The sequence below is a fragment of the Haliotis cracherodii genome, unplaced genomic scaffold (assembly GCF_022045235.1).
Source record: "Haliotis cracherodii isolate W230 unplaced genomic scaffold, xgHalCrac1.p SCAF_4, whole genome shotgun sequence".
NCBI classification, from domain to species: Eukaryota; Metazoa; Mollusca; class Gastropoda; order Lepetellida; family Haliotidae; genus Haliotis; species Haliotis cracherodii.
In genome coordinates this window covers 14,655,264-14,680,357 of record NW_027266297.1, presented here as the reverse complement: position 1 = coordinate 14,680,357, position 25,094 = coordinate 14,655,264, and the positions used below count along the sequence as shown (strand labels likewise).

General features: G+C 39.6%; 3 protein-coding genes across 9 annotated transcripts in view; 2 read left to right on the top strand and 1 right to left on the bottom strand.

The window, feature by feature from the left end:
* Window positions 1–620: 620 nt before the first annotated feature.
* On the bottom strand, window positions 621–3,035 carry LOC139480344 (uncharacterized). Its single transcript, XM_071263407.1, has 3 exons — window positions 3,011–3,035; window positions 1,644–1,705; window positions 621–881 (listed from the first exon to the last, which is right to left on the bottom strand). The coding sequence occupies exons 1-3, from the start codon at window positions 3,033–3,035 to the stop codon at window positions 621–623; spliced, it is 348 nt and encodes a 115-aa protein (XP_071119508.1).
* Window positions 3,036–5,988: 2,953 nt separating this feature from the next.
* LOC139480461 (kelch-like protein 38) lies at window positions 5,989–12,574 on the top strand. Its single transcript, XM_071263538.1, has 5 exons — window positions 5,989–6,059; window positions 7,323–8,359; window positions 8,625–8,853; window positions 9,751–9,984; window positions 10,407–12,574. The coding sequence occupies exons 1-5, from the start codon at window positions 6,041–6,043 to the stop codon at window positions 10,877–10,879; spliced, it is 1,992 nt and encodes a 663-aa protein (XP_071119639.1). The 5' UTR covers window positions 5,989–6,040; the 3' UTR covers window positions 10,880–12,574.
* Window positions 12,575–13,967: 1,393 nt separating this feature from the next.
* Window positions 13,968–25,094, top strand: part of LOC139480462 (cerebral cavernous malformations protein 2 homolog) — a 29,319-nt gene continuing 18,192 nt past the window's right edge. For 6 of the 7 annotated variants that reach the window (XM_071263543.1, XM_071263542.1, XM_071263541.1 and 3 more), the window contains exons 1-2: window positions 13,968–14,121; window positions 20,278–20,433. In XM_071263543.1, coding sequence (XP_071119644.1) covers window positions 14,092–14,121; window positions 20,278–20,433 — 186 coding nt within the window. In that variant the 5' untranslated portion in view covers window positions 13,968–14,091. Of the gene's footprint in view, window positions 14,122–17,836; window positions 17,884–20,277; window positions 20,434–25,094 lie in introns of those variants that run through there. The other variant, XM_071263544.1, reaches the window with a different exon arrangement.

Genomic DNA, 25,094 nt, shown 5'->3' with positions numbered 1-25,094 from the left:
ACGACTGAGCCACCCGTATATTATAACAAATGCCTCAACAGTCCAAGAATGATTCATAAATGTTTTGTATGTAAGTATATACATATGTGTTCATAGTTCATTGCCTAATCATCCTTCTTCAAGAATCCTTAGCGGGTTTTACATGGGACCAGTCTTAGGCGCCTCAGGTCACTGTGCAGAGTTGCGTCCCTTAAGCATGCCAGCAACCAAAGACCGTGTGTTTGAATGCCGGATTCGCCCTACTTATATTTCTAGGTTTGTCAGTGTGGACAAAACACCAATTTCATTCCAGAATAAGGTGGGTTGACCCTAATCGAACACTTGTTTATATGGTGCACCAGCGTGTCTTCCCCAATGTGGCAGCTGCTTATGAACTACATGTTTGATCACCATGACTTAGTCCAGAACATCGCCATAAACTAGCAGACCAAATGAGCAAATGAAAACACAACCAAAATTTGTAACAAATAACGTGTTTTATTACTAAAAAGAAAACAATAAAACAAATAAAGGTAAAATTTATGTATTTCCCAAATATTGTAACAAATGCCTCAACACTCCCAAAAATGGTTCATAAATGTTTTGTATAAGTATATATTTTTGTGTTCAGAATTCACTGCCTAATCATCCTTCTTCTTAAACACACTCTTGACTCTTCTGAAGAAGTTGGCCACCCTGGATAGCAAGGCCTTCAGGAAGGAGTGGGTTGGCTGGACGATCTCCTCATCCATGAGATCTACTTCAACAAAGTCAGTGTCGTCCACGATGTACTGACCAGCGATAGTGAGGGACACAGAAGGGACAGTGCTGGGGCGAAGGGTCTGTGGGACGGGCAGGTGGGACAAGTAGGCAGGGATGGTCAGGGACTTTGAAGTGGGTTGCTATAGAGAGGGAGTTAGTGGAAAGAATGGGACGTGAGGAAAGAATATTATGTTGAAGAAAAAGTTATTCAATTATTGAATTTTATTGTAGCAAATATGAAATTTTGTCGGTAGAGCCAGAAAAGTGATGAAGGTATGAGTGAAAAGTCTATAGGTGGTTACGATTAAGAATTAAATCTGTACATGAAGTAAACAAAAATGATATTATTTTATATAGTAGATAATGAATGATGGTAAAAAGCTGATGTGAGGTACAGACAAAGGTAAAGCAGATATGACGTGAATGACCGAATGGTCTATTGCAGTATTGGAAATATGTATATTGAGAGCTGAGATTCTTTCTATGAGAAACCATAGACAATGTGATCCAAACAGAAGACTTGTATTGTTTCAAGTACACATTCAATAAAGAGAGGTGGAGATTACATAATCAAAAATAGACAATATGAAGGATTTTCTAGGAAATACCAAATAACAAAGTATATGCCAGGCCAAGTATACTGGTAAGCTGTTCATAGTCATACATCCAGTTGGTAGAATTTGTCTTTAACCGTTTGTTTAGGACAAGAATATATAATAATGTTTGTTGGTTTTCTTTTAGTTTGGGAAGTATGTCATATTTAGTGTAATATTTAGGATGTTAAATTTCAACCAGTATATTAATGTTTTCCACATGTAAGTGATAGTGGAAACACAATATCATATTATATGCAGAGCTAAACACTAAGAATATACATAATAACAGGCCCCTATAACACCTACTGGAGAAGGGGCAGGAAAAGGCAGGGGGTACAGAGGCAGGGGGAACCAGATCATCCGATCAACTGTGAGGGAATGGAAGGGTAAGACATTGAGTACAAGCCACTTCAGAGGGTAAATCGAAAAGTTTGTTGCCTCACATAGAAAATTGTTCAGAATTAAAATTATTTTTCCAATGTAAATTTCCTTTAATACACTTGGCCCAGCAATACTTTCTCAAAACCAGATACAATTATTTGTTTGTAACTTGATGTGTCATAATCCAAGAGATGTTCTCCTTCATACAAGTTCTGTGAAACCTCCCATGTGACCAGAACGTTTCGATTTCCCCTCATACATATACTAACCTATGAGAACATAATGTCTATCATTGTAATATGTTTAATTTCATTTCAAACTCAAATAAGGGATGCTTATTTAGGAGACTGGACTCATCCTTAACCCTCTGGATGCCATTTGGACATGTATGTCCCTACACAAAACACAGTTGCTGTGCCAGAGTGACATATATGTCCTTCTGAAACATCATGTTAAAAGAATTGAAATAAATACAGCGATAGTACACAGGCTATTTTTAGGTGGCAGCCAGAGGGTTAAGACACATTGCAGTCCAGCTGGTCATGTGACAATGTTACCATTTCAACACAAACAGACACAGGTGAGTTCATGTAAAACGTGGGGTAGAATGTGAGGCCGAATGCATTTTAAAAAAGTCTACCCTATGTTGTATGATTATGGACTGAGGGCACCATGCAGTTGTTGGTAATTTCGCAATTCACCAATGGCAGAGACGGTTGTAGGTCTAAAAGGATCTTCATCAAGTGAAGGGACAAACGACATGTGTGTCTCCCTACACGTCATTGGCAGGATTGCGGTACATACCGATACCGTATGCCATTTTTGGAACAGATTTGCACGAGCTCCTTCCTTTGCAGCTCTAACGGTTTCCAAGTTTTTCAGACGTGTTTTGGGGTCAGCTTATGGTTAACATCAAAGAAATCGGAAGTTTCTAGTGTGGGTTGATGTATAGGCCTGCCTCCTTTATATGTAGTATGTATATATATTTATATAGACATTTAGCCTTGATACAACAGGCTGCTAATCTCTCAAACTAACGTTCGAAATTATTGGGCTATTCCCACGTATTTTTTTCAACACAAAATCGAAACCCTGCGGAAGAAATCACTGGGGTAGGCTCGGCCTATAGGTCTACGGTCGATGTTGGGGTCATTGTCGGCACAGGTACTGGACAACTGTACCCCAGGTATATTTACGTATACAGAAATGGACCTAAGATTGGCACTGTCACTTCACATTGTCTAATAATGTTACAGGATCATAAAGACATGGAAACAAAGTCAGAATTGTACCTTGAACATACGTGCTCGCATTCATGGTGACAGGTTCAAGAAATGCAAGACAGGATAGCAAGACAACGCTTTAAGAGCAGCAAAGTGCAGATGTAACAACAACAATGGCGTCAATGTGACATCAAAGTGACAACGGTCGTCAAGGACGACACTCAAAGTAACAGTCACGCGAGATTTAAAAAGAGTGTTGACTGGTTCCCGGCTTCCTTCGCGCTTTCAATATTTTAAATCTGTAAAGACTGAGCTCAGTTTGTATATAAAAATTATGTTGCGAAAAAACGTCAAGTTCACTGTGGAAATTTATTTTTAAAATAATTTGTGGGGGGACACCAAAGAATATCTTATTGGCATTGTTAAGAGTTAAAAAAAAGATTTGATTAATTTTGAGGAGCACATACAGAGTCTTCATACTTTACTCGAGTGAGTGAGTATGGTTTTACACCGCTTTTAGCAATATTCCAGCAATATCACGGCGGGGGACACCGGAAAATGGGCTTCACACATTATCCATGTGGGGAATCGAACCCGGGCCTATGATGTGACGAGCCAACGCTTTAACCACTAAGCTACCCCACCGCCCCATAAACTTAACTCGAAAAAATATATATCGTTATTAAGTGCATGAAATGGTCTATCTATTATATTGATTACCGTTTTTTAATGAGTTCAAAGTCATTGAGCCCCCTATCATAATCGGGTGACCGCAATAATACTAATAGAGGCCATTTACAGATATGGCATTATGTAATATGTCTCCAGCCACTAGGGCTGGGACGGGTAACTCGGGTACTCGAGTCGGCTGGTTCCTGAGAAGGACCTGGTTTCCCACAGTACTACCCGGACCCGTGGTTTGTCACGTGACATATTGTTTAATGACAAAAACTCACCAGAGCTCAGTGGTTACACTACAAGTCACTGATGTTTCCATTTCTTTATGATGATGCACACATTCCTTTTGACTTGTATATGTTTGAGTAAAGATAAAGCTTCAGTCAACTATAGTGTACGCATGTTTGATCGCTTCGTAAGAGACCATATATCTATAATATGGTCTCTGGTTTCATACATGTATCTAAACAGTTTATACCAGGGCTAGAGTTAAACTATTCATTAGACCTACAGTCCCAGCCCTACCAGCCAGGTTGGGTACATCTTACCGAGTCAAGAGAGTTAACTGACTATAAAAGTCCAAACTGGACTTTTAAAGTCAGTTAACTCTCTTGCCTCGGGAACATGTATTCAAGCTATATGACGGCAGTTTGTAAAAATCGAGTCTGGACCAGACAATCCAGTGATCGAAATCATGAACATGGATCTACGCAATTGGGATACGATGACATGCATCAACCAAGTCAGAGAGCCTGACCGACCGATCACATTAGTCGTCTTTTACAAGCAAATTCGCCTCTTGGGTTGCTGAAGACCAATTCTAACTCGGATCTTTCCGGGTCTGTTATATGCTGTGAGATCAATACACATGAACTCGTCATTGGTCAGTAAATAAAAATATAAACCCTATCTACTTACAAATAGGGTGTATACATTATATATATTAAAATGAATACCCCAAACATGATGGTTTATGGTGAATGTGGACGAGTCCCTTTGTGTATAGAAGCACGTCTGAAAATAATAAAATATTGGATAAGACTACTTAATATGCCCTCCTCAAGATTTCCTAAGAAATGTTACAATATGATGTGTTTGTATGATAGCAATGGCAAAACAATTGGGTAACCGACTGAAGGAACCTGCTGAATAATTGTGGTTTTGGTTACATTTTTAAATTAGAACATATTGCTTATCCGAAGTTGTTCATAAATGCTATAACACAAAGATTAAAAGATTTATATTTTCAGTCATTGAATGAAACTCTAACGCGTTCACCAAAGTCCCTGTTATATAGCAGTTTCAAGTCATATATCACTGCAGAGCAATACCTTTTCAGTGTTAGTCTTAGAAAATTTAGGGTAGCACTTGTAAGATCCCGATGTTCATCACATGATCTTTTAACTGAAAAAGGTAGATATCAAAATATTCCGAGAGAAAATAGACTCTGTCCACTATGTGACCTAGGATTAATTGAGGACCAGTATCACTTTTTACTAGTATGTCCGCATCATGATGTACTAAGAAAAGTATATTTACCAAAATATTTTCATATAAACCATTGTACATTTAAGTTTACTGACCACTAGCAACATTGAAACCATAAGAAATCTTTCTATGTACATATATCATGCTTTTATACAAAGAAAATCAAGTTTGGAAATTATATGATTGTACCAATTGCTCCTGTAATCATGATTGTACTTTGTACAAGTATCACTTGTCCCCAACTTGTATTTTCATGAATCAAATAAAACTGTTTTCTATAAAACAAAATCTAGCAGGAGCAGTTTGGTAGTTAATAATTTTGGTAATTTACATATGTTAAAATAAGTACTACAAAGTTTGTAAAAGTTTTTTTTATTATTTTAACATATGTAAATTACCAAAATTATTAACTACCAAATTGCTCCCGCTAGATTTGTTTTTTTATAGAAAACAGTTTTATTTGATTCATGAAAATACAAGTTGGGGACAAGTGATATTTGTACAAGTATCACTTGTCCCCAACTTGTATTTTCATGAATCAAATAAAACTGTTTTCTATAAAAAAACAAATCTAGCGGGAGCAATTTGGTAGTTACTAATTTTGGTAATTTACATATGTTAAAATAAGTACTACAAAGTTTGTAAAAGTTTTTTTTATGGCAACTCAAGTGTAAAGGGTTCACTACCATGTAGAGCTGGCTACTTAATATATACTTTTTAATGCTGCAACGTGATTTAAGTCGCGCAGTTATGTAGTTACCATTCTAAAAAACCTCAGCCAGCTCTACTTGGTAGTGAACCCTTCGCCAATGGACTCTTTGGTTGCCTGGTTAGAGTTACGTCCCTTGGATTTTTACAGCAGGAAATTCGGTCGTCGGCTATTTTCGTCAAGCCTGGATAAAAGACTGCTTGCTCAGTCTGTTTGCAAGTTGAATGACACAGACGTTTCAAGGTAAGAACTCTTTTCCCGGGAACTATAAAATATGTATTCTCAACAATGTAAGACAAACCTGTGTAATTAAATAGTGTGGCTAGTGCTGCACTCATACTTTTGTAACAGTAGTCTTACAGTAACGGCGATATAAAAGACTTACACGTTCTACTTACGTACAGTTCATACCGCGAATTTAAGACATTTCGTTAGTGTTCATTCAAAGCCGTGAGAAGATCCAGTGCGCGAGGCAGGCTTTTGTCTTGACTGTTGGACCCCATCACCTCATGAAGGTGAAATATTGGTTACTCAGACGAAGAAAGGTGTTGTTTTAGGTGATTCACTGATTGAAGCACCGGACCATGGGACTAGGCCTAATATTCAATACTAACATAGCTAAAGAATCATAGCACATGGTCCTGTAATTGAAGTGAGTGAGTATGGTTTTATGCCGCTTTTAGCAATATTCCACCAATATCACGGCGCGGGGGACACCACAAATGGGCTTCACACATTGTACCCATGTCCGGAATCGAACCCTGGTCGAATGCTTTAACAGGTTACCCTTTGATCACTAGGCTACCCGGGCCTTTAATTGGAGTGAGGTTATTGTCTATAGATATTGTAATAAGTGGTATTTTGTTAACATTGACATAGGAATTAACAAAGGAATTGAAGTTGTAAAAGTTTTTTTATGGTAATTCAAGTGTAAACTGAGCTCAACTTACCAGCTTGTTTTACCTAATGGGATTATGTTATAGATTGTGTTGAAGACACCAAGGAATCTGACACATCTGGGTTATACTTGGGATAAATAAAGTAAGAGTTTGCCGAGACTGCACTGAGAGTTCACCATACTCAAGGTAGAGAGAAACGGCCTGACTGTATGTACTTTAGGAGAGAGGTTTGTGATATTGAATAAGATCTCGCTCTGATACTGCTTTCATCGAGCTGAGAATATGTGGACATGTCAGTTTGTCCCCTGTCAAGTGTTGTGTCTCAAGTCTCCACATTCAACCTATTTACATAGATTGTCATCCTTGCTCAGGAAACACCATATCTGTGCTTATCGGTTTCACCAAAGTGGTTATTGTTTCATGAGGGAGGTGGTAGCAGTACATGTTGCACTAATGCCCAATCCCATTGTCTTTTTGGACAATAAAATATGTTTACATTAAACTATACTCCCCCATTAAGCTGACAAACTGGGACACGATAGTAATACTTCTTAAGACAATGTTAGACTAACTCACTTTCCATACTTATGGGATCATTTATTTTCAGTTTACAAGAATGGAAGAAAGAGGTTGAGGGGAGAAGTCTCGGATGACATCATGGATCATTCTAGCCATACTACAGGAAAGAATGGAGACAATCACATCATTCTCCAAGTAAATGAAACTCGAATAAAATGTCAAAAACATGTTCTTATTGCAAAAAGTGACTATTTCCAAGGAATGTTTGCAAGTAATATGAAAGAAAGTTCATCAGATGTAATTGAGTTAAAAGGAGCCAAAGCTGACGTGATTCAATTGTTAGTGAAATCTTTGGACTCTCCTCTGCTCATAACAGAAGACAATGTATATGATTTGACAGAAGCTTCTGTAGTGTACCAATTCCAAGAAGTACTGGAATCGTGTTGTGAGTTCCTTTACCATTCCTTGGATCATTCCAACTGTCTGACTGTCATGACAATGGCTGACATGTTCTCGCTGTCGGAGTTGTTCCATAAGGCAAAGACACACTCTTTGTGGTACTTTGAAGATGTTGCCCGAGAATTGGAACTCTATGACCTTCCAGAGCCACAGCTCATTGACTACCTTTCCCATAATGCTCTCCACTGCACTGATGAGTGGCTGGTGTTTGATGTGTTATGCAAGTGGTACACACAGAATATCTCCTGCAATTCTGATCCTCTGGCTGAATCCTTACATTCAAATGGGGAAAATAATGTGAATGAGATTGACCAGTGCAGTTCCTCTCCAGACAATCATTTCAGTGATATGAACACTGATCCCAAAGAGCTGATACAGGATTCCAGCATGCCTATTTCTGTGAAAGATTGTAATCCTGTTGTGGTCAATGTTGTTGCTCCAGGTCAGTTCACTGACCGTCACACTTCAAACAATGCGGCAGCAGTTCCCAGTACCAAGTTCTGTGAGCTGTTGAAGAAGTGTGTGTATTTTGACATGCTGTGTGAGCAGCAGATACAGAAACTACTTCATCATCCTCTGGTGGCTTCAGACGAAGATGCTAGGCAACTAGTGGCAGATGCTGCTGCATTACGGAAACTGCATCTTCGAACAAGACCAGCTGCCCAGGTATGTACATTTGATACTGATATTAGAGACATGGGTGCCCCAGTCGTTGCAATTTGCTGGGCAGAGTTGCCTCCCTTAGGCATGCCAGTAACCTATGTTTGTGGGTATGAATCCCGGGTTTCCCCGATTATGTTTCTTGGTTTTAAATCTGTGGCAATTATGGTAATGGTGATTTATGTTGCATAACTTACTTCGCTGCTCTGGAGCTTTGCTTTATGTCATCATGTTATTAGTAATTATATGATTTCTTGTTCTGCATGTTCAGGTATCTAAGAGAAAGTCTCCAACTGCCATCATGTGTTTTGGCGGCCATGTTTGTTCATCGTTAACATGTGTGAAACCTGACCAGTGTGAGGGCAACTCCGCCTCGAGGGACATGCTGTGGTTCTCACAAGAAACGTGCGCCTTCTCCGTCGAAGCCCTCACAAAAGATGACAACTCAGAGCTTGGTGAAAAAGCTCTCAAGATGATAGGGTGTCAAGTTACACTTGTTGGTGGGTATCTTGTACTATCTACAATGGAATCTCTGGTTCTCAGCATTACCATGATTACAGGTTTTAAAATATTTGAACACTAACTAATAGAAATTATGATATTGGTTTTAAGATGAACATTTTATCCATATTTGGTTAAATATTTTAAAGATAAATACTACTACGGTAGTTATGCATTAATGCAGAAGTGTTTTCACAGGGATTGTTTTCTCTTGTGTGTCTTGCATACTAATACAGGAATTTGTTGTGATAGCATTAGAATAAACACTAACCATGATAACCACCATTTTGGGGTGAAAATTAACATATAAAAGTTTGAAAATATCTGTCTTTGATAAAGTTAAATATTCTAAATAAAAATCAGCAGACATCCTGAAGACATGTGCAATTGAAAATATTGATATACAGCAAATATCAATGACTGGATTGTCTGGTCCAGACTTGATTATCTACAGACCGCCATCCTATATCTGGAATATTGCTGAGTGTGGCTTTCAACAACAAACAATGATTACGTTATTACGTATAATAGGAATTCTCATTTTCTATCACATCCAGAATAATCCATTCATGACATACATGATGTGCCAAAGTCAAACATTAGGTGGCCCAGTCGTCTGAGGTGCTGGGTATTCCAGATTTGAGTCCCATAGTCTTGTCAGACATACCAGAAACCTTTGATGGTTGGTTCAAATCCTGGTTTGCCCTGATTATGATTTTAGTTTTGTCAGCTCCATACCTGTTCTCAGACGTTTCACCAAAGTTGTAAACGTCCATCGTCCTACATCACTTTGGGCTTTGAAGCTGACATGTCGTGATGTAACTGAAATAATGTTCAAAGTGGTCTTAAACCAAACTCACCCACTCACTCACTGACCATTGCGACCACTGTTTCAGACAAGGAGGTGTTTGTCTCTGGTGGGGAGGCGGTCCTGGGGAGGAACACGTGGCAGATGACAATGATGGCGTTCAACTGTTTCACCCGTAGATGGTGCTGCAAGAAGGTTCTCCGACAGCCCCGGAGACACCATGGAGCATGTGCTGTGGACCGCAGACACTTGTTTCTAATTGGAGGGTTTGGGCGCTTCCGGAAGATACTCAATGTTGTTGAAAGCTTTGACGTTGAAACAGGTGACCTAAACTTATTTATTAGACTAGTGGCTAAGTCGCTGATTGATAGGTACATCCCGACATTCAGGCGAACCAGTGATTTGTGCCTTGCAAGCAAAAATAAACAAAAAATGGTATATCATGATTTGTGCCAAAGATTTTGTTCAAACAATAATTAGACTAAACAAAAAAAAGTATTGTTAGTTGGATAGGAACCAAAGCGATTTAATAATGTTGAAAATGAATTTTATAATTTTAATTCATCAAGTGAAACTCATTGTAAATTTCCCCTGGGTATGATAATGTTTTTCAAAATTCTATGACACGTTCCCAGGGGTTCTGGGGTATAACTTAGGTGCTACTCTTATTACCTGAAGTATATTACCCAGGCAGCTAAGCACTGGGATCCTTATCCTCTACATTCACTCTCTCTCCTATTCCAGATGAATGGTCGGACCATCCTCCCTTGCTTCAGCCTGAGTTCTCTGCCGCAGTCGCTGTCTGTAACAACAAAATCTACGTCTTTAAAACACAGATTCAGCAGTACTGTCTCACAACTTGTGAATGGTCATTCATCACCATAAGCCAACCAATCAGCTCCAACGTCAACTTTGCCTTGACCTTTGGCAGCAGCATCTACCTGTGTTGCAAGTTCACCAAGAATCTGAGAATGTTTAACCCAGAAACAAGAGACTGCAAGGAATTGGGCCATTTCCAGACAGAGTGTATGGGATGTGTCCTGCTCCATGGGAAGGTTTACTGGTTCGAAGATTTCTCCAACAGCCCGACAGTGGAGTGTTTTGATCCTAGGGACAAATCTTTTGAAATTGTGGGTAAAATAAAGAACTGTTTCTTGGCTGGTGAAATTATCTCAGTCCCGAAATACCCTGTCTTTTCTCCATCTGCTTTGACATAAGGAATGTCATTATGTGGATGGATTTTACAGTGAAACCTTGTTTACTCGAAGTGTCTTTCTGTTTAAGGATCATCAGATCTCAGGGATCAGTGAAGCTGGGAGATGACTGAGGGTGGGTGTTTTACAAGCTATGCCGTATGAACATTTGAAACCTATGTTACAATAGTGGTTTTAAGCACATATGAAATAACTGGGAGTACTGAATGCAGAAATCTTTTTAGAATTACATTGATCAGTTGTAAAGTTATAATTATTTACATTTGAAAAATGTACAGAAAACTCAGCATAAGGCACTTGTATAAGGCACACGTGGCACTCCCTGCAGAGTTGTTTCCCTTAGATCAGCTGCTAAAATTTTAGAATTGAAATAGTTGAATATTGGCCACAACAGTTCAATGAGGTATTTAGGAGATAAACACACTGTGTTTTCAGTGTAGCGCTAAGTTACCTGTAGATTTAACTCTCCTTAATTAAGTTTGGAACCGAATATACTCAGACTTTTCATTCTGAATAATTGTTGTTTAGATTCCAGTTTCCAGTTTGTTTGTTTGTTGTTTAACACCACACTCAGCAATATCCCAGCTACACACTTTCAGTGTTCTCATGTATGCAAGTAAAATATACTGGTGTAAAGCACAATGTTTGCCTATACACACCAATATACAACAACTACACACAACATCGGAGTCATAACTTCACTCATGATCGTTGCTGATACATACCAAAGAGTTTGCATTTAAATTTAGTCACGGCAGAATGGCTATAAACATACTGTGTTTTCATTGTAGATCTATGGCAGCACTAAATGTAACAATTAAAACAACATGCTGTGTATTCGGTTACAAAGATTAATGCAAATGAACAGGCATAGCTCTACTTTGAAAACACAGTATGTTTATCTCCTAACCTGTGTTAAGGACATAGGTGATGGAACAGTTTGTAGTGTAGAGTTGCATCCCTTAGGCGTGCCAGAAACCTGGTTTAAATTCCAGACTCTCTCCAGATTTCTGTTTGTCAGCACCATACCCATGCTCATTGGTTTCACCAAAGGGGTAAATGGATAAGATCTGCATCACTTCTCAGGCTTTTTCCACTGATATCTAGTTGACATACTGAAATACTGTTAAATGCAGCATTAAACCAAACTCATCAACTATTCAAGGTGTCATCTTGTAGTACATGAGTAAAGTGTCACTGTGTTCAGAAGTTTGTGAAAGTTATTAACAGTAGTGTGTACATGTTTGTTTTTGAGTATGTGTAGTCCTTACATTTTAAGTAGGGTGGGGGGCATGGGTGGCCCAGTTGTTAAAGGTGCAGAGTTGCATATCTTTGGCACTCCAGAAACCGAAGATCGTGTTGCGAATCCCTGTTTGCCCCAATTATGTTTCTAGGTTTGTAAGCACCATACACATGCTCATGGGTTTTACCAAAGTGGTAAAACTTAGAAACCTGCATCACTTTGGGCTTTCCTCCCACATTAAGCTGACATTGTGTGATATAACTGGAATACAGTGGGGTTAAACCCAACAACTCAGATTTCATTGACTCAAGAGGTGTCTTTTTGAGAAGTTGAAAAGACATACCCAGAGAAGAAGAGTATATGTAGATGTAGTCTATGAGGACACTTGGAAGCAATAAAGATAGATATTGGATGGTTGTTGGACATATTTGATTACTGTTATCTCTGTTCAAGGTTTCAAGCTGTACAAAATAAAATATTTTTACATGATGTCCATTGTGTTTGATTATCTAATGTATTGTATCTTCATTCTGTTGGGAGAAATACCTTGTACTGATTCGCCACTGAACTTGGTTTCAAAATTGATGATACTCATATTATTGACTGCCTCCGTGGTCTGGTGAATAGAGCATCTGCCCAGAGATACGGAGGTCAGTGGTTTGATCCCCTAGCTGGTCATACCAAAAGAACCTTTGATGATCTGGGTTACAATTGGTCTTCAACAACCCATGCTTGTCTTATGCTTGTCGTAAGAGGCGACTAACGGGATCGGGTTTGCCGGTTCGGAGTCATACTATACATACAGTGTTTAAGTGGTGTATCCATGTTAAACTGTGGCATGGTATATCAGTGGGTTAGCACTATAAAAGTGGCATTAGTCCAGACTGGTACAAGGAAACATGCACACACATGCATGCACGCAACCACGTGCCCTCCCCACCCCCCCTCCCACAAACACACACATCGTATACAAGAGCAATAATCTTGTTTGTTGTTTAACGCCGCACTCAGCAATATAACAGCTATATGACAGCGGTCTGTAAATAATCGAGTCTGGACCAGCCAATCCAGTGATTGGCATCATGAGCATTGATCCACGCAATTGGGATACGATGGCATGCATCAACCAAGTCAGCGAGCCTGACCACCCGATCCTGTTAGTTGTGAAAATATATTTAACCTTTATTATCCATCCATACCTAATACATAAGAACACTGTTATTTTATTATCTGAAACAGCTTAGACAGGTCAGGTTAAGGATACATAAAAAAATATCTTATTTTTCATCACTGTCCAAACCTGAAACATTTGCCTCATGTTAAAGTTATCATTAATTTTTGTGCATGCTTAATTCAGCTCCAGTTCTACATTTTTAGTTATTTCCCGAAGTTCCATTTTTTATGTAGCCTGTCCTGATATTCATGTATCGATGCTTATTATTCATAATTTTGCAAATGGGGAAAACAGGTTTGAAATCTTGTATCATCTTTCAGAAATTTTATAGTGCAACTGTCAATTTTGTTTGGAGTTGTTTGGAAAAAAAAATTAAATGAATTTTTAAAATATTTTTATGTTTTTTTTAATTCATATTTTTTAAAATATATGATAAAACAAGATTATTATTTTTCCTTTATAAAATGTAAATGTAAATAGAGATCTATCTAAATATACATTTGAGTATGCTGATTGCTTATGTAATTAAAGATTCTTCTAAAAGTGACATGTAAAATAATAAAAGTATAAACATAATTAACTTTTAAAACAAAATACTGTACATAAGATAGAAGTCAAACATACGAAGAAAACCAAGGTAGATAACTCTAAATGGGCACCTGCTTCCGGAAAATGACGGCGACAAGATGGCGGAGGTTGTTATGGTAGAAAGTTTTGGAAATTCTTTTGGTGACAGCTGATATACGCAGCTTTCACTTTTCAAGTAGTGGTTTTATCTAAAATGTTGGCAATTGTGCAATGGAAGACGACCCACGGACAAGAAAAAAGGTAAATATAACTTGTGATCCAAATGTCTAGAAACTGGAAATAAATCAGCTGTTCTCGTTTTGATCAGTTGTAAATATACATTAAGGGAACATTATAGAAAATACTGATGATTATTAGATCAAGGCAATGCTCTCAAGATCTCAAACAATGAATTAAACCATCAAATTAATTGGACATGATGGAAGAATGATTGAAGACCGCTTGCTGTAATTTCGTAAAAAAAAAGTTAACAATGATTGTTTTTAAAAAAAAATAGATCTATAACTTTCGTAGGCCTGTATCAATTGATAAGTTATTTCAGCGTGAGTTACATTTATAATGAAACTATCAAGGTTTCAGATCGATTCAATTTCTGACAAACTGACAGACTTGTCATCCAATACGTCCTTTGTATATTAGGCTAGACTTCTACCGAGTATCTTATCTTTAACTGTTAACAAAATCATAATGATATCCCAGTGCCTTTGGTCTCTATCAAAATCTCTGCACTGTATTAGTCGATAAGCCGACGACATAAGTATTTTAAGATTAACAATAACACGTACAACACCAAAATATGGAATTTCACTTCCTTGTTTTGGGATATATTTTTTTGTCTCAGAAACAAACGATCTGTCTGATAATGGATTTATAAGTTTTTGCTCTGGTTTTGACATTTTTGGAGCTCTTGAATTCTAGAGCAACTGTTCGAAAGAAAACAATGAGACTATTCCTGGATATCATATGAATAACCAAATGGCAATTTATATGATTATATTTTGAATGATGACAATAGATTTAATCCAAGTTTAGAACTGTGATGATGATACATATACTAGATCTACTTGTCGAAATACAAGATGCAATGTTTTAATAACTACAGGAAGGACCTTACAGACTTATGTCTGGTGCAGCAATATCTTTCTACAAGTGGTGGGATGTCTTGTTGGTGATCATGGTGATTTGTGGATTTGGAAAAAGCTTTCAATTCTATAAATAGAAATTTTACTTTGGCATTCACTCATATCGAAATGGTATTCATGGTAAATCATTCATAATATTAATGACTGTGTATTTAAAGATTATAGCAGCAGTAGAAATGTTTTGAATCATTTAGCAATGTAAGACAGGGTTGTGTCTTGAGCATGTTAAGTCACTTCTCTTTGCTATTCATTACGGAATTTCACACTATATTACAAAATGCACAACTCAGAGGTATATTTGTTGGCTCTGACTTTCATGAACAGTTATTGTTACTTTTCACTGAGTATATTTATATATTTGATGACAGTGTTATTGGTCTACAAAGAAAGATTGACATCCTCCATAAGTTTTGTATATCTTAGGGTTTAGAAGTTATTATGGAATCATATGGAGGGTTCAGTTTTTCATGAATGGTGGTATTATCCGATCATATGAAAAGTGGGTCATTGACAGTAAACCGTTAAAGACGTCTACATATTATAATTACCTAGGGGTGTTATGTTCCACTTGATTATCTTGGGCAAAGTGTACTGTTACTCTTGTTAACAAAGCTAGTACGGCGCTTCTTGTTATTAAAAAGTTATACAGTAAATTTCCAAATTTGCCTGACAATGTACTACTTAAAATATTTGATAGCAAGATAAAGCCAGTGTTATAATATGGGGATGAATTATGGGGCTTTCAAGAAAGAATATTTTCAGATAGATTTCCCACAAATTTCTGTAAATATGTATTGAGAGTTGGTAAACATGATTCAAGTACAGTAGAACACGGATGTAACGAACACGGATATAGCGAACAAACGGATACAAGAAACTGTTCAAAAATCCCTGATTTATAATATCATATAAAATTTACGTATATAACGAACTCTCTATAGCGAACTAACGGATACAGCGAACTGATATCTGATAACCGACAAGCCCATTTATCACTTATTAGCGACGTGTATAGCGAACTGAGAAATCTCACTCAGTGTCAAGTGTCACTGACAATTGGCTGTACGCAATCCGCGGCGAATCAAAACAATGGCGGCGAATCAATACAATCAGTGGTGACGGATCAACCTTGTTAAATTTGCATTGTGTTAATCTTACCTGTACATGTAATCTTGTCTGTAAAACAAACAGTTTTTGACAGTTTGGCGGATCTGAACGATGCCGTTTCAAGAATGCAGTCAGCGAAACGAGGCCAAAGTAAAATCACAAACTACACATCTCGTATGTAAATCGAAAAATGATAAATTTGTTTAAATTTTGTACATGTATTTGATAACAATCTTCAGAAAATGTTATGAATTTAATGTTATTAAATGAATGTTGTAAATTGATATCAATTGAATGATCCCTGCTAATACAAATCAATGCTGCAGTTACGTGTGTATTGTGTTTTGTCTTATCCAACCGAAAACGTGTATAACGAACAACGGATATAACGAACTGATTTCTCTGGTCCCTAGTAGTTCGTTATATCCGTGTTCTACTGTAATGCTATTTTAGCAGAGTGTGGGAGAACAGGCACATGTGTTGCTTAGTTTTTTAAATGTGTTACTTATTGGTGGAAATCATTGAAAATGCCTCAGGATCGTTATCCAAAACAATGTTATTTATTATGAAAACATAAGACTTGGCCATGTTGGCAGGAAGACATACCTGGGTGTCATCTTCATATGTTTTTGGGGTTGTCTGGTATGATCAAGACATAGGCAATGATAAACAATTTATTTCTACTTTCAAGCAAGGACTAGTGGATTGTAATAAACAACATATGTTTGGGGAGATTATGTATTCTCCACATTTCGTGCATTTTAAACTGATTAAGTCGATGTTAGAGGTTGAATATTGTGTGGCTAACATTCCTGAAAAGAGGTAAGAAGATATATATGTCTACTTAGTCTACATGCGTTGCCACTGCAATGTAATAATTATGAAAAAAGCAAAGATTTTGTATGATTAAGTGCTACATGTAAAAATGTGACAGCAGATGCATCGTGGATGAACTCCATGTTGTATTTGTTTCATGAAGTCTTCATTACTGGCGATCACATTCAGTATCTAGTACACTATAGAAGTATTTTAGAAGCACGTAACTCAATCGTTTTTCTTCTTTGAAGATTCGAAGCATGGGATTTCTTGAAATTTAATAAATAAATAAATTAAGTTATAATTCAGAATTTTTGCTTAGTTCACAGTTAAACAAACAAAGGAAATCTTATACTTAATCGTCAGAGCTCCAATAATTAATTGTGCTGATAATACTCACAGCTCCTGAATACTCCCTCTACACCTAGTCCACCTGTGAACATCAACACTCACAGCAAAACAGTCATTCAGGATGAAAACAATTACTTCCTATCAACTAATAAGCATGACAAAACATGACAAAACATGACAAATCATGACAATAATCCTGTAGTGAGGCACCAGGCAACTGCCTCATCGCCATGTATTTATTGGGTCAACACAATGGTGTGACACAACAGGGACACAAATGCTATTTGTGTCGTGGAATTCCACAGGCTGAAGTAGGGTGGGTTCCTCTTGCCTGCCACTGAATACAGGTCACGTTACTCCACCCTTCCTGTAATCTGCCTGTCACGAATGCTGTATGCCTATGATGACAGATGGGCACAGACCGTATGTTTGTAGAGAAAATTTATTATCTAATCTTTTGTCCCTTTTGGGTGTGGCACTTCAGGGCCGACTGTATGAACTTGGTGTACACCATTCATCATCTGCTAGATAGGTATTGCATGTATATGGGACAGGCAGGCAGAGGATATAGGGGATATTGAGTCAGGTAGGGGAGGAGAACTTCTGCATTTGTTCTTGTTGTATTTTGGTGAAAATACTAAGTTGGTGGCTTGTAGTTAGTCTCATGCTTACATTGTTTATTTATTAAATATTTGAATATTATCATGATTATTCTTAGTACAGTTTATCTTCTGTTTACTGCTAATAATATTAACATGAATAATATTTGCTCAGAATGGTGACATCAAAATCATTGCTGTTTCATTTTTTTTTGTATTTCTTTTTCTTGCGCTATTTTCACAAATTATTATTATTGTTATTTTCTTGTGAGTGGGTGTATATTCATGATAATATATTTATCAGGTTGATCAAATAAAGTTATTGATGATGGTGCATTGATAATGCATTTTAGTTTAATTTAGACATATCATAGCATGGTTAGGTCATTTGTCATTTTATTTTGTTGATTTGTTTTTACAAGCAGTATTTGAAATAGACACTCATAAATCAGCTCAAATCAAATCTTCAATCAGGTCAGGTTTTTATTTCGCTGGTAGTAATCACTTCAATTAGGAATTGTTTTCCTATGTGTATCATTCTAACATGAGTCTATATGAGGACTATCTACTTTAATGAAGAAGCTTCATGATGGACTCCAATACACATGCAGATTCTAGTGAGTGAGTGAGTATGGAGTATATTCCAGCAATATCACGGCGGAGGACACCAGAAATGGGTTTCACACATTGTACCCATGTCGGGAATGAGCCCGGGTTTTCGGCGTGACGAGCGAACGCTTTAACCACTAGGCTACCCGACCGCCCTGCAGATTCTAAGACCAATGTGACTAAAAAAAACAGGTTCATCACGGTGTTAATCTGGAACTAAGGCAGTGTTCCAAATAAGAGCCTGACTGTAGGCCTTTGACAGTTAGATCTTAACGTTGTATGGGTCCTTGCATGTAAACTTATGTCCTAATTTCTTTGTCACAATAAGCTGCAGTTTATTAAATAGGGCCTGAAGAATTTGGTCGGGGTCTGCAGCTTCTAAAGTCTTTAGGTCCTGATGGCAGCCTGGCAATTTGTTATATACTTCAAACCATGCATCGTGTGATCCCACCCCATCCCCAACACCCCCAGAAACCATAGGGATGTGTTTAAACTACTAAACTAAGAACAAACATGACATTTAAAAGCATATTTTTAGTAACCATGATGATAAGTTAACATAAAAAAATGATTGTCAGGTGAAAACATTATAATGAAAAAGTGTTGTTTTGAATGAAAGGTCAAAGAGTTACTTCCCTTTCTTTCTCGTTCCTGAAATCATTTAACAACTTTAGCAGAGAGAAGAAAATAGGGCTGCTCTCTCATCCCATGTTGCTTTATAATTACCATGATTACTGTCCTAAACAATTAATTAAAAAAATTATATTTCAATCTTTCCATCAGTTCGAACATAAATCACCTGTCTCTGGAAAATAAATAAATAAATATATATATATATATATATATATATATATATATATATATATATATATATATATATATATATATATATTTTTATTGAATATTTGAATATTATCATGATTATTCTTATTACAGATCATCTTCTGTTTACTGCTAATAATATTAACATGAATAATATTTTCTCAGAATGCTGTGATCAAAACCATTGTTGTTTCAGTGATCAATGCTGATATATTTATAGAAAAAACAGAGTCCAGATATTCGTGCTTGTCAAAACTCCTTTATCCACACAAGATCTTTTGCCGTTCAACGGCTCTTCAGGTGTAATGAAAACTTTTAACTTACATGGTAGTCCTAGGTGACGCACAACAGTAGTATTTGTGGCGTCATAATGCCTATGATGTAATTGTGACAATGGAGGGAGAAGTAAAACGTAGTCCTAGGCTACAGCCATCGTTATGCTTTTGACGTCATAAAGCATATGACGTCATAGCTAGTGATAATAGTGGCAGGTATGAATACATTATGGCGTGAGTGCACAAATACACATTGAGCTGCATGGGGAAGTTTTGAAAATTATGCTTCTAAATTAAGTTTAGATTTCAAAAGCCTAATGAACATCTGTTCTTTTTCCAATCGTAAATGTTTGTCATTATTAAACAATCTATAAAACAGAAAAACAGTAACATGACCACTTCCGCATTCATCAATGTGTTTGCTTACATTTATGTTGTCACTATGATATATATGTGTTAAACAGATAACTCACCAGTTGTTTTCTCAAGTAAACATAGTATTTTTTATTTTTTAATTCCTTAAACTACCAGCTATCTGATGCTGAACATGGAGATGAAAAACTCACTATGCTTACAACCTGATGTGAACAGCATCCGTCAAACCATCATATCACTCAAATTCTGTTGAAAGCATCGTGAACCTCAACTCACTCATTGTTGTTCTTCCACTTCCAGGGCTTCTTCAGCAACCAACTGAATCGCGGTCGGGGCCCCCGTGAAGAGATGGGCATGTACAGCCGACGGGTGCTCAACAGTTACGATCTCAAACCCCCTGACTACTACGTGAAACCTCAGTACCTCATTGAGGAGAACGTAGAGAAGGTTGTCAAGGTCAGTTGAAACCCTGTGTAGAATCTATGTATGTGTAACTGGTATTTCAGTAACTAATGATGAGCTGACTTATGTAATGCACCTTCTTTATTCTTTGAATGGTACATTTCGTAGAGATGCTGGTACTTTTGTCAAGTCTCTTTGGTAAGAATGCAGTGTCTCGTGCATACATGATCATGTTTGTATAATTTTTCAATATAAAGGTTACATGATTTACAGCTTTTCCATTTGACAAGAGGTTGGTCACATGACTGCGAAACTGAAGATCAATAGTGCATGAATGACACATTTTGACATTCATACGTTTTTCAAGAGACTATATTCTTGAAATGACGTAAATTCTTGAAATGACGTAAACACTGACAGGCTATGTCCACATCCCTGGAGAAACCCCTGGGAATTCCCAAACACAAATTAGCACCGAAGTGTTGTTTCTGATCATTTAGACCCTTTAATCTTGAACTTAGTGTTTTAGCACACATTGGGTCAGAGAGTTTGATTGCATGTTCGTTGAAGGACATCCTTGTTACGACCACTCCTAGTGAACAAAACAAAGAAATGCACATCCAAACTAGTAGTATCGACTCAATCCATGCCTAGACTCACAGTGACAGTCTACAGCAATCTATAAATTTACCTTAGTATCTATTTAACGCATCTTTACAATCACCGTTCAATTACCGGACAGTGATCTCCCGCCATGTATCCGTCGGCCATTCCAAATTTATTACGCTTCGCAGTCACCCTGAATGATTAACTGAGGTAGCTCTTAACAGACCCTTCTCAGCTCATAATGATATTATTTGAATATAATTGTTGTAAACAAACTACAAATGATGTCACTGGAGCATACGTAAGCTCATGTCACCTCTCCTTTTGAGGAGCTGTTCCATTCCGCGATGAAGGTGGTTGTTGTATGGCTGTTGGTGTAAACAAGAAGTCACGCATACTTAATAGAATTGTGTATAGATATAGATCATGTAGATACTTAGACGTATAAAATAGTGATACAAAAATTTAAAAGAGTTGACTTTTGCTTTAAGTGAGTTCATTGGAGTATGGACCTCCATAGACATGAAAATGATTTCAAGGTACAGGTCCAGGCTAGTAGACTGAAATGAATTTGACGCAGACTGACATAGCAAATTTCTTTAATTCTTGTGAATACCCTACCTCTATTACATCATTGTCATAAATTCCTGTTTATGCTGAGAACCACACTACAAATATTTTAATAGATTTTCAACAGACGTCCTCTTCACTGCCAACATATCTATTAGTTGTGAGGGAAACCCTATCCCTGCCAGAGACGCCACTGCGGAATCACCTCACTACTTTCCTGTGTGTCCAGATGACAACAAGGAAAATTCTCTTTCTGATTAAATCCTCCTTGGGGCACTTATTGCATTTTCCTTGCTCAAGAAAATCTACATGACATAGTTGTAACCATTTTCCTTAATAAAAAATGTTACCACACAAAAAACTTCGTTTTTGTATGATATACGACCACCCTTACGGGGCCTCACCACCAACGGCGCCTCACGCCAGGGGGAGCAACTCTCACCCAAATCACTTTCCTTATGTCATCTGTAAGAGACAGACGTGTTGATTTTTCACACAAGACAAAATAAGAGAAATCTATCGTTCGACAAGAACCATGGCTGACCAAACTGTATGTATGGTACATTTCTTTCATTGCAAAGGCGTAATACCTCGCATTGTGAAGTTATAGAGTTGTAATTGACGCCACGTGCACGGCACCTTTGAATTCAAATGGCCGTAATGGCGTCCATATTGTAGTCCCACGGGCTGATACATGTAACACCAAGGCCATTAAGAAACGGCTTGGGGTTTTGTTATATCATACAGCATTGGACTACAATTTTTTCCTTTACAAAACCCAAGGTGGTGTGTTAATTTATAAACTACACTTACCTTTTTTACGGGTTTTTTCATCTTAGCGCGTAACACGCCCCTTTGGTGTTATAGTTAAACTACGACATTGGCTATTAGTATCGCGTTACAAATCGCATTCTACATTACGCCTTTGCTTCTAGTTTCACAATTTATGCACGTATTTTTCCGATCTTTATATCGCACTGATACACGTTAATACCCTTCCCGCCCACCTCAGAAATTACGGTCTTGTTTACAAAGACCTTCAAACTGTGTACGGGTTGTTCTAAGACAGGCACGAACGCTGCCTGATATGTCTGGCGGAGGACATTGCCTTTACCCCCCAAAAGAGACAAGTTGACTTGTTCCACTTTAAAGAGGTCTATAAAGGCGGGGGTAGATATCAGATCTACTAAGACATTCCCCCCCCCCCCCCCCCCCCCCCCCCCCCCCCCCCTCCCTCCCCATCTAAAAAGGGTAAAAAAGCTGCCGAGATTGTCTCCCCCGCTCCCTCTCCGGGGGCCGGGGGAGAAGGCTGGAGGGTCCCCGTAGTAAGCACTGCACCCTCTCCTGCACTGTCTTTGGCAGACTGTTCTGCGTTACTTAAGTCGCCGATGGCGTCGATGATGGAGGAGGTGAAGTCTCGGCTCCGGAGGAGCTACGGGCTGAGCCTTCCCCGTTGTCGGCGCCGGACGCGGCTTCGAGATCTGTGTTATGCCCGGCGTCGGCCGAGGCAGGCCACTTGATCTCGGGGACGATCCGAGACCGGGCTTCGGCTCCGGCTCGAGGTCGCTCCCCAGCGGAGGGGTGGCGGGCGCCGGCCCGTGCACTACCGACGCACAATTTTCCCTAGCGGAGCCAGACGCCTCTTCCGAGGCCGAGGCTTTCACTAGTGGATTCGTAGCCCGGAGCCAGGGGGGTTCCCTTTGTCTCGGGGACGATCCGAGACCGAGCTTCGGCTCCGGCTCGAGGTCGCTCCCAAGCGTAGTGGTGGCGGGCGCCGGCCCGTGCACCACCGACGCACAATTTTCCCTAGCGGAGCCAGACGCCTCTTCCGAGGCCGAGGCTTCCACTAGTGGATACCTGCCCCGGAGCAAGGTTGGTTCCCTTTGTCTCGGGGACGATCCGAGACCGAGCTTCGGCTCTGGCTCGCGGTCGATCCCCAGCGTAGTGGTGGCGGGCGCCGGCTCGGCCCGTGCACTACCGACGCACAACTTTCCCTAGCGGAGCCAGACGCCTCTTCCGAGGCCGAGGCTTCCACTAGTGGATACCTAGCCCGGTGCCAGGTGGGTTCCCTTGAACCTCCGGCACCTCGGCACCGGGACTCGGCACCGGGACTCGGCATCGGGCCGGGTGCAGAGGCACGTGCGGGACAGGATTGTCCAGGTACTGCCTCAGGTGGCTGCGCCCATGCCAGAGTCGGAGACACCCAACTTGACTAAGGTCAAGCAGGGCCGGCTGTTGCCCCCCCTTTCCCGCGTGCGGTGCGGAGTTGAAGGCTGCTTACATATGCTTCGAGGAGCAATATCATAATGCATGCCAACAGCTCCGTGTGTCCGTACACTCCGCGTATCTGTCGGCTGTACAGAGGGAGTTAGCGGGAGAGGGGCCGGTCGACTCTTCGGAGTTGGCCGCGCAACTAACGGAAGTTCAGTTATCTTACGCGGGACGCTATTCGTAGCTGTGCCTCGCAGATGATGTGCGCTGTTATGGGCATGCGCAGGCGGTGGATGTCGGTATCTAAATACTCGACTTACACATGCCAAGACTTACTTGCTTTGCCGTATAAGAGGGTGCCACCCTCTTCCCTGGGGCTCAGCAGGTGGTCCGAGAGGCCGCTCAATGGTATACTTCCATCAAAGACTCATGAGGCCATGTTGGAGGTACCAAGCGTTAAAACCGCGTAAGCGGGCCTCTCCAATTGTCCCCCCCTACGCTAACGCACGGGTCAGACGTCCACACCTGCTTGGAAGCCGCCGCTTCCTTCAGGTATAAGGGCGCCGGGAGGAGCAAGAGAGGCACGGGCCGGGGCAAGGCAGCTGGTCGAGACCAACAGCTTATTCGCGGGGCTGGGAACGATGGGTTCCCATTAGCGCCCGAAGAGCCCCGGGTGAACCCACAGTCGCAAGTTATCGAACTGCCGACAGCCGGGGTTCACTGCCTCCAGCCGGATGTCCCCGTAGGCGGCCGACTGACTCTATTCCTGAAGGAATCGGAGACAGTTACATCACAATCCCCGGACCCCGTCCATTTTAAGGGATGGCCATTTGCCTCGGTGGAAACATCATCCGCCCCTCCCCTTCTCCGGGATAAAGCACACTCCGGTGCCTGCTACCCGAGAGAAGGCGGAATTCCTCCGTGCCGAGGTCGACGCACTTATGAAAGCTGCGATCGAACCGGGTCCCGAGGGACAGGAAAGCGAGGGCTTCTACTCGACTTGTTTCCTAGTCACCCAAACAGTGATCTCACCTGTCGAGACAGGAGAATGGCTAACGTCAATAGACTTAAGTACGCCTATCTCCACATACCAATACACCCCGAGTTCAAGAAATACCTGAGGTTTTTCTTTCGACGGGAGGTGTTATCAGTTCAGGGTTCTACCATTCGGGATCTTCACGGCCCCGAGGGTGTTCACCAAGCTGATGTTGAGTCCCGCCCAAGTGGCCAGGTCAAAAGGTCGGTTCTGCCATCCGTACCTCGACGACTGGTTACTAAGAGCTCTATCGCAATCCCTGAGTCAGATAGCTACACAACAAGTGATAGAT

Bases quoted from the DNA above. Each gene is read 5' to 3' on its own strand.
- LOC139480344 (XM_071263407.1), bottom strand. From the start codon at position 3,035: ATGAATGCGAGCACGTATGTTCAAG. The intron at 1,706-3,010 runs GTACAATTCTGA...ATTCCCTCACAG, and splicing joins TGCGAGCACGTATGTTCAAG to TTGATCGGATGATCTGGTTC. The intron at 882-1,643 runs GTAGGTGTTATA...CCCTCTCTATAG, and splicing joins CTTTTCCTGCCCCTTCTCCA to CAACCCACTTCAAAGTCCCT.
- LOC139480461 (XM_071263538.1), top strand. The intron at 8,854-9,750 runs GTGGGTATCTTG...CCACTGTTTCAG, and splicing joins GTGTCAAGTTACACTTGTTG to ACAAGGAGGTGTTTGTCTCT. The intron at 9,985-10,406 runs GTGACCTAAACT...CTCCTATTCCAG, and splicing joins AAGCTTTGACGTTGAAACAG to ATGAATGGTCGGACCATCCT.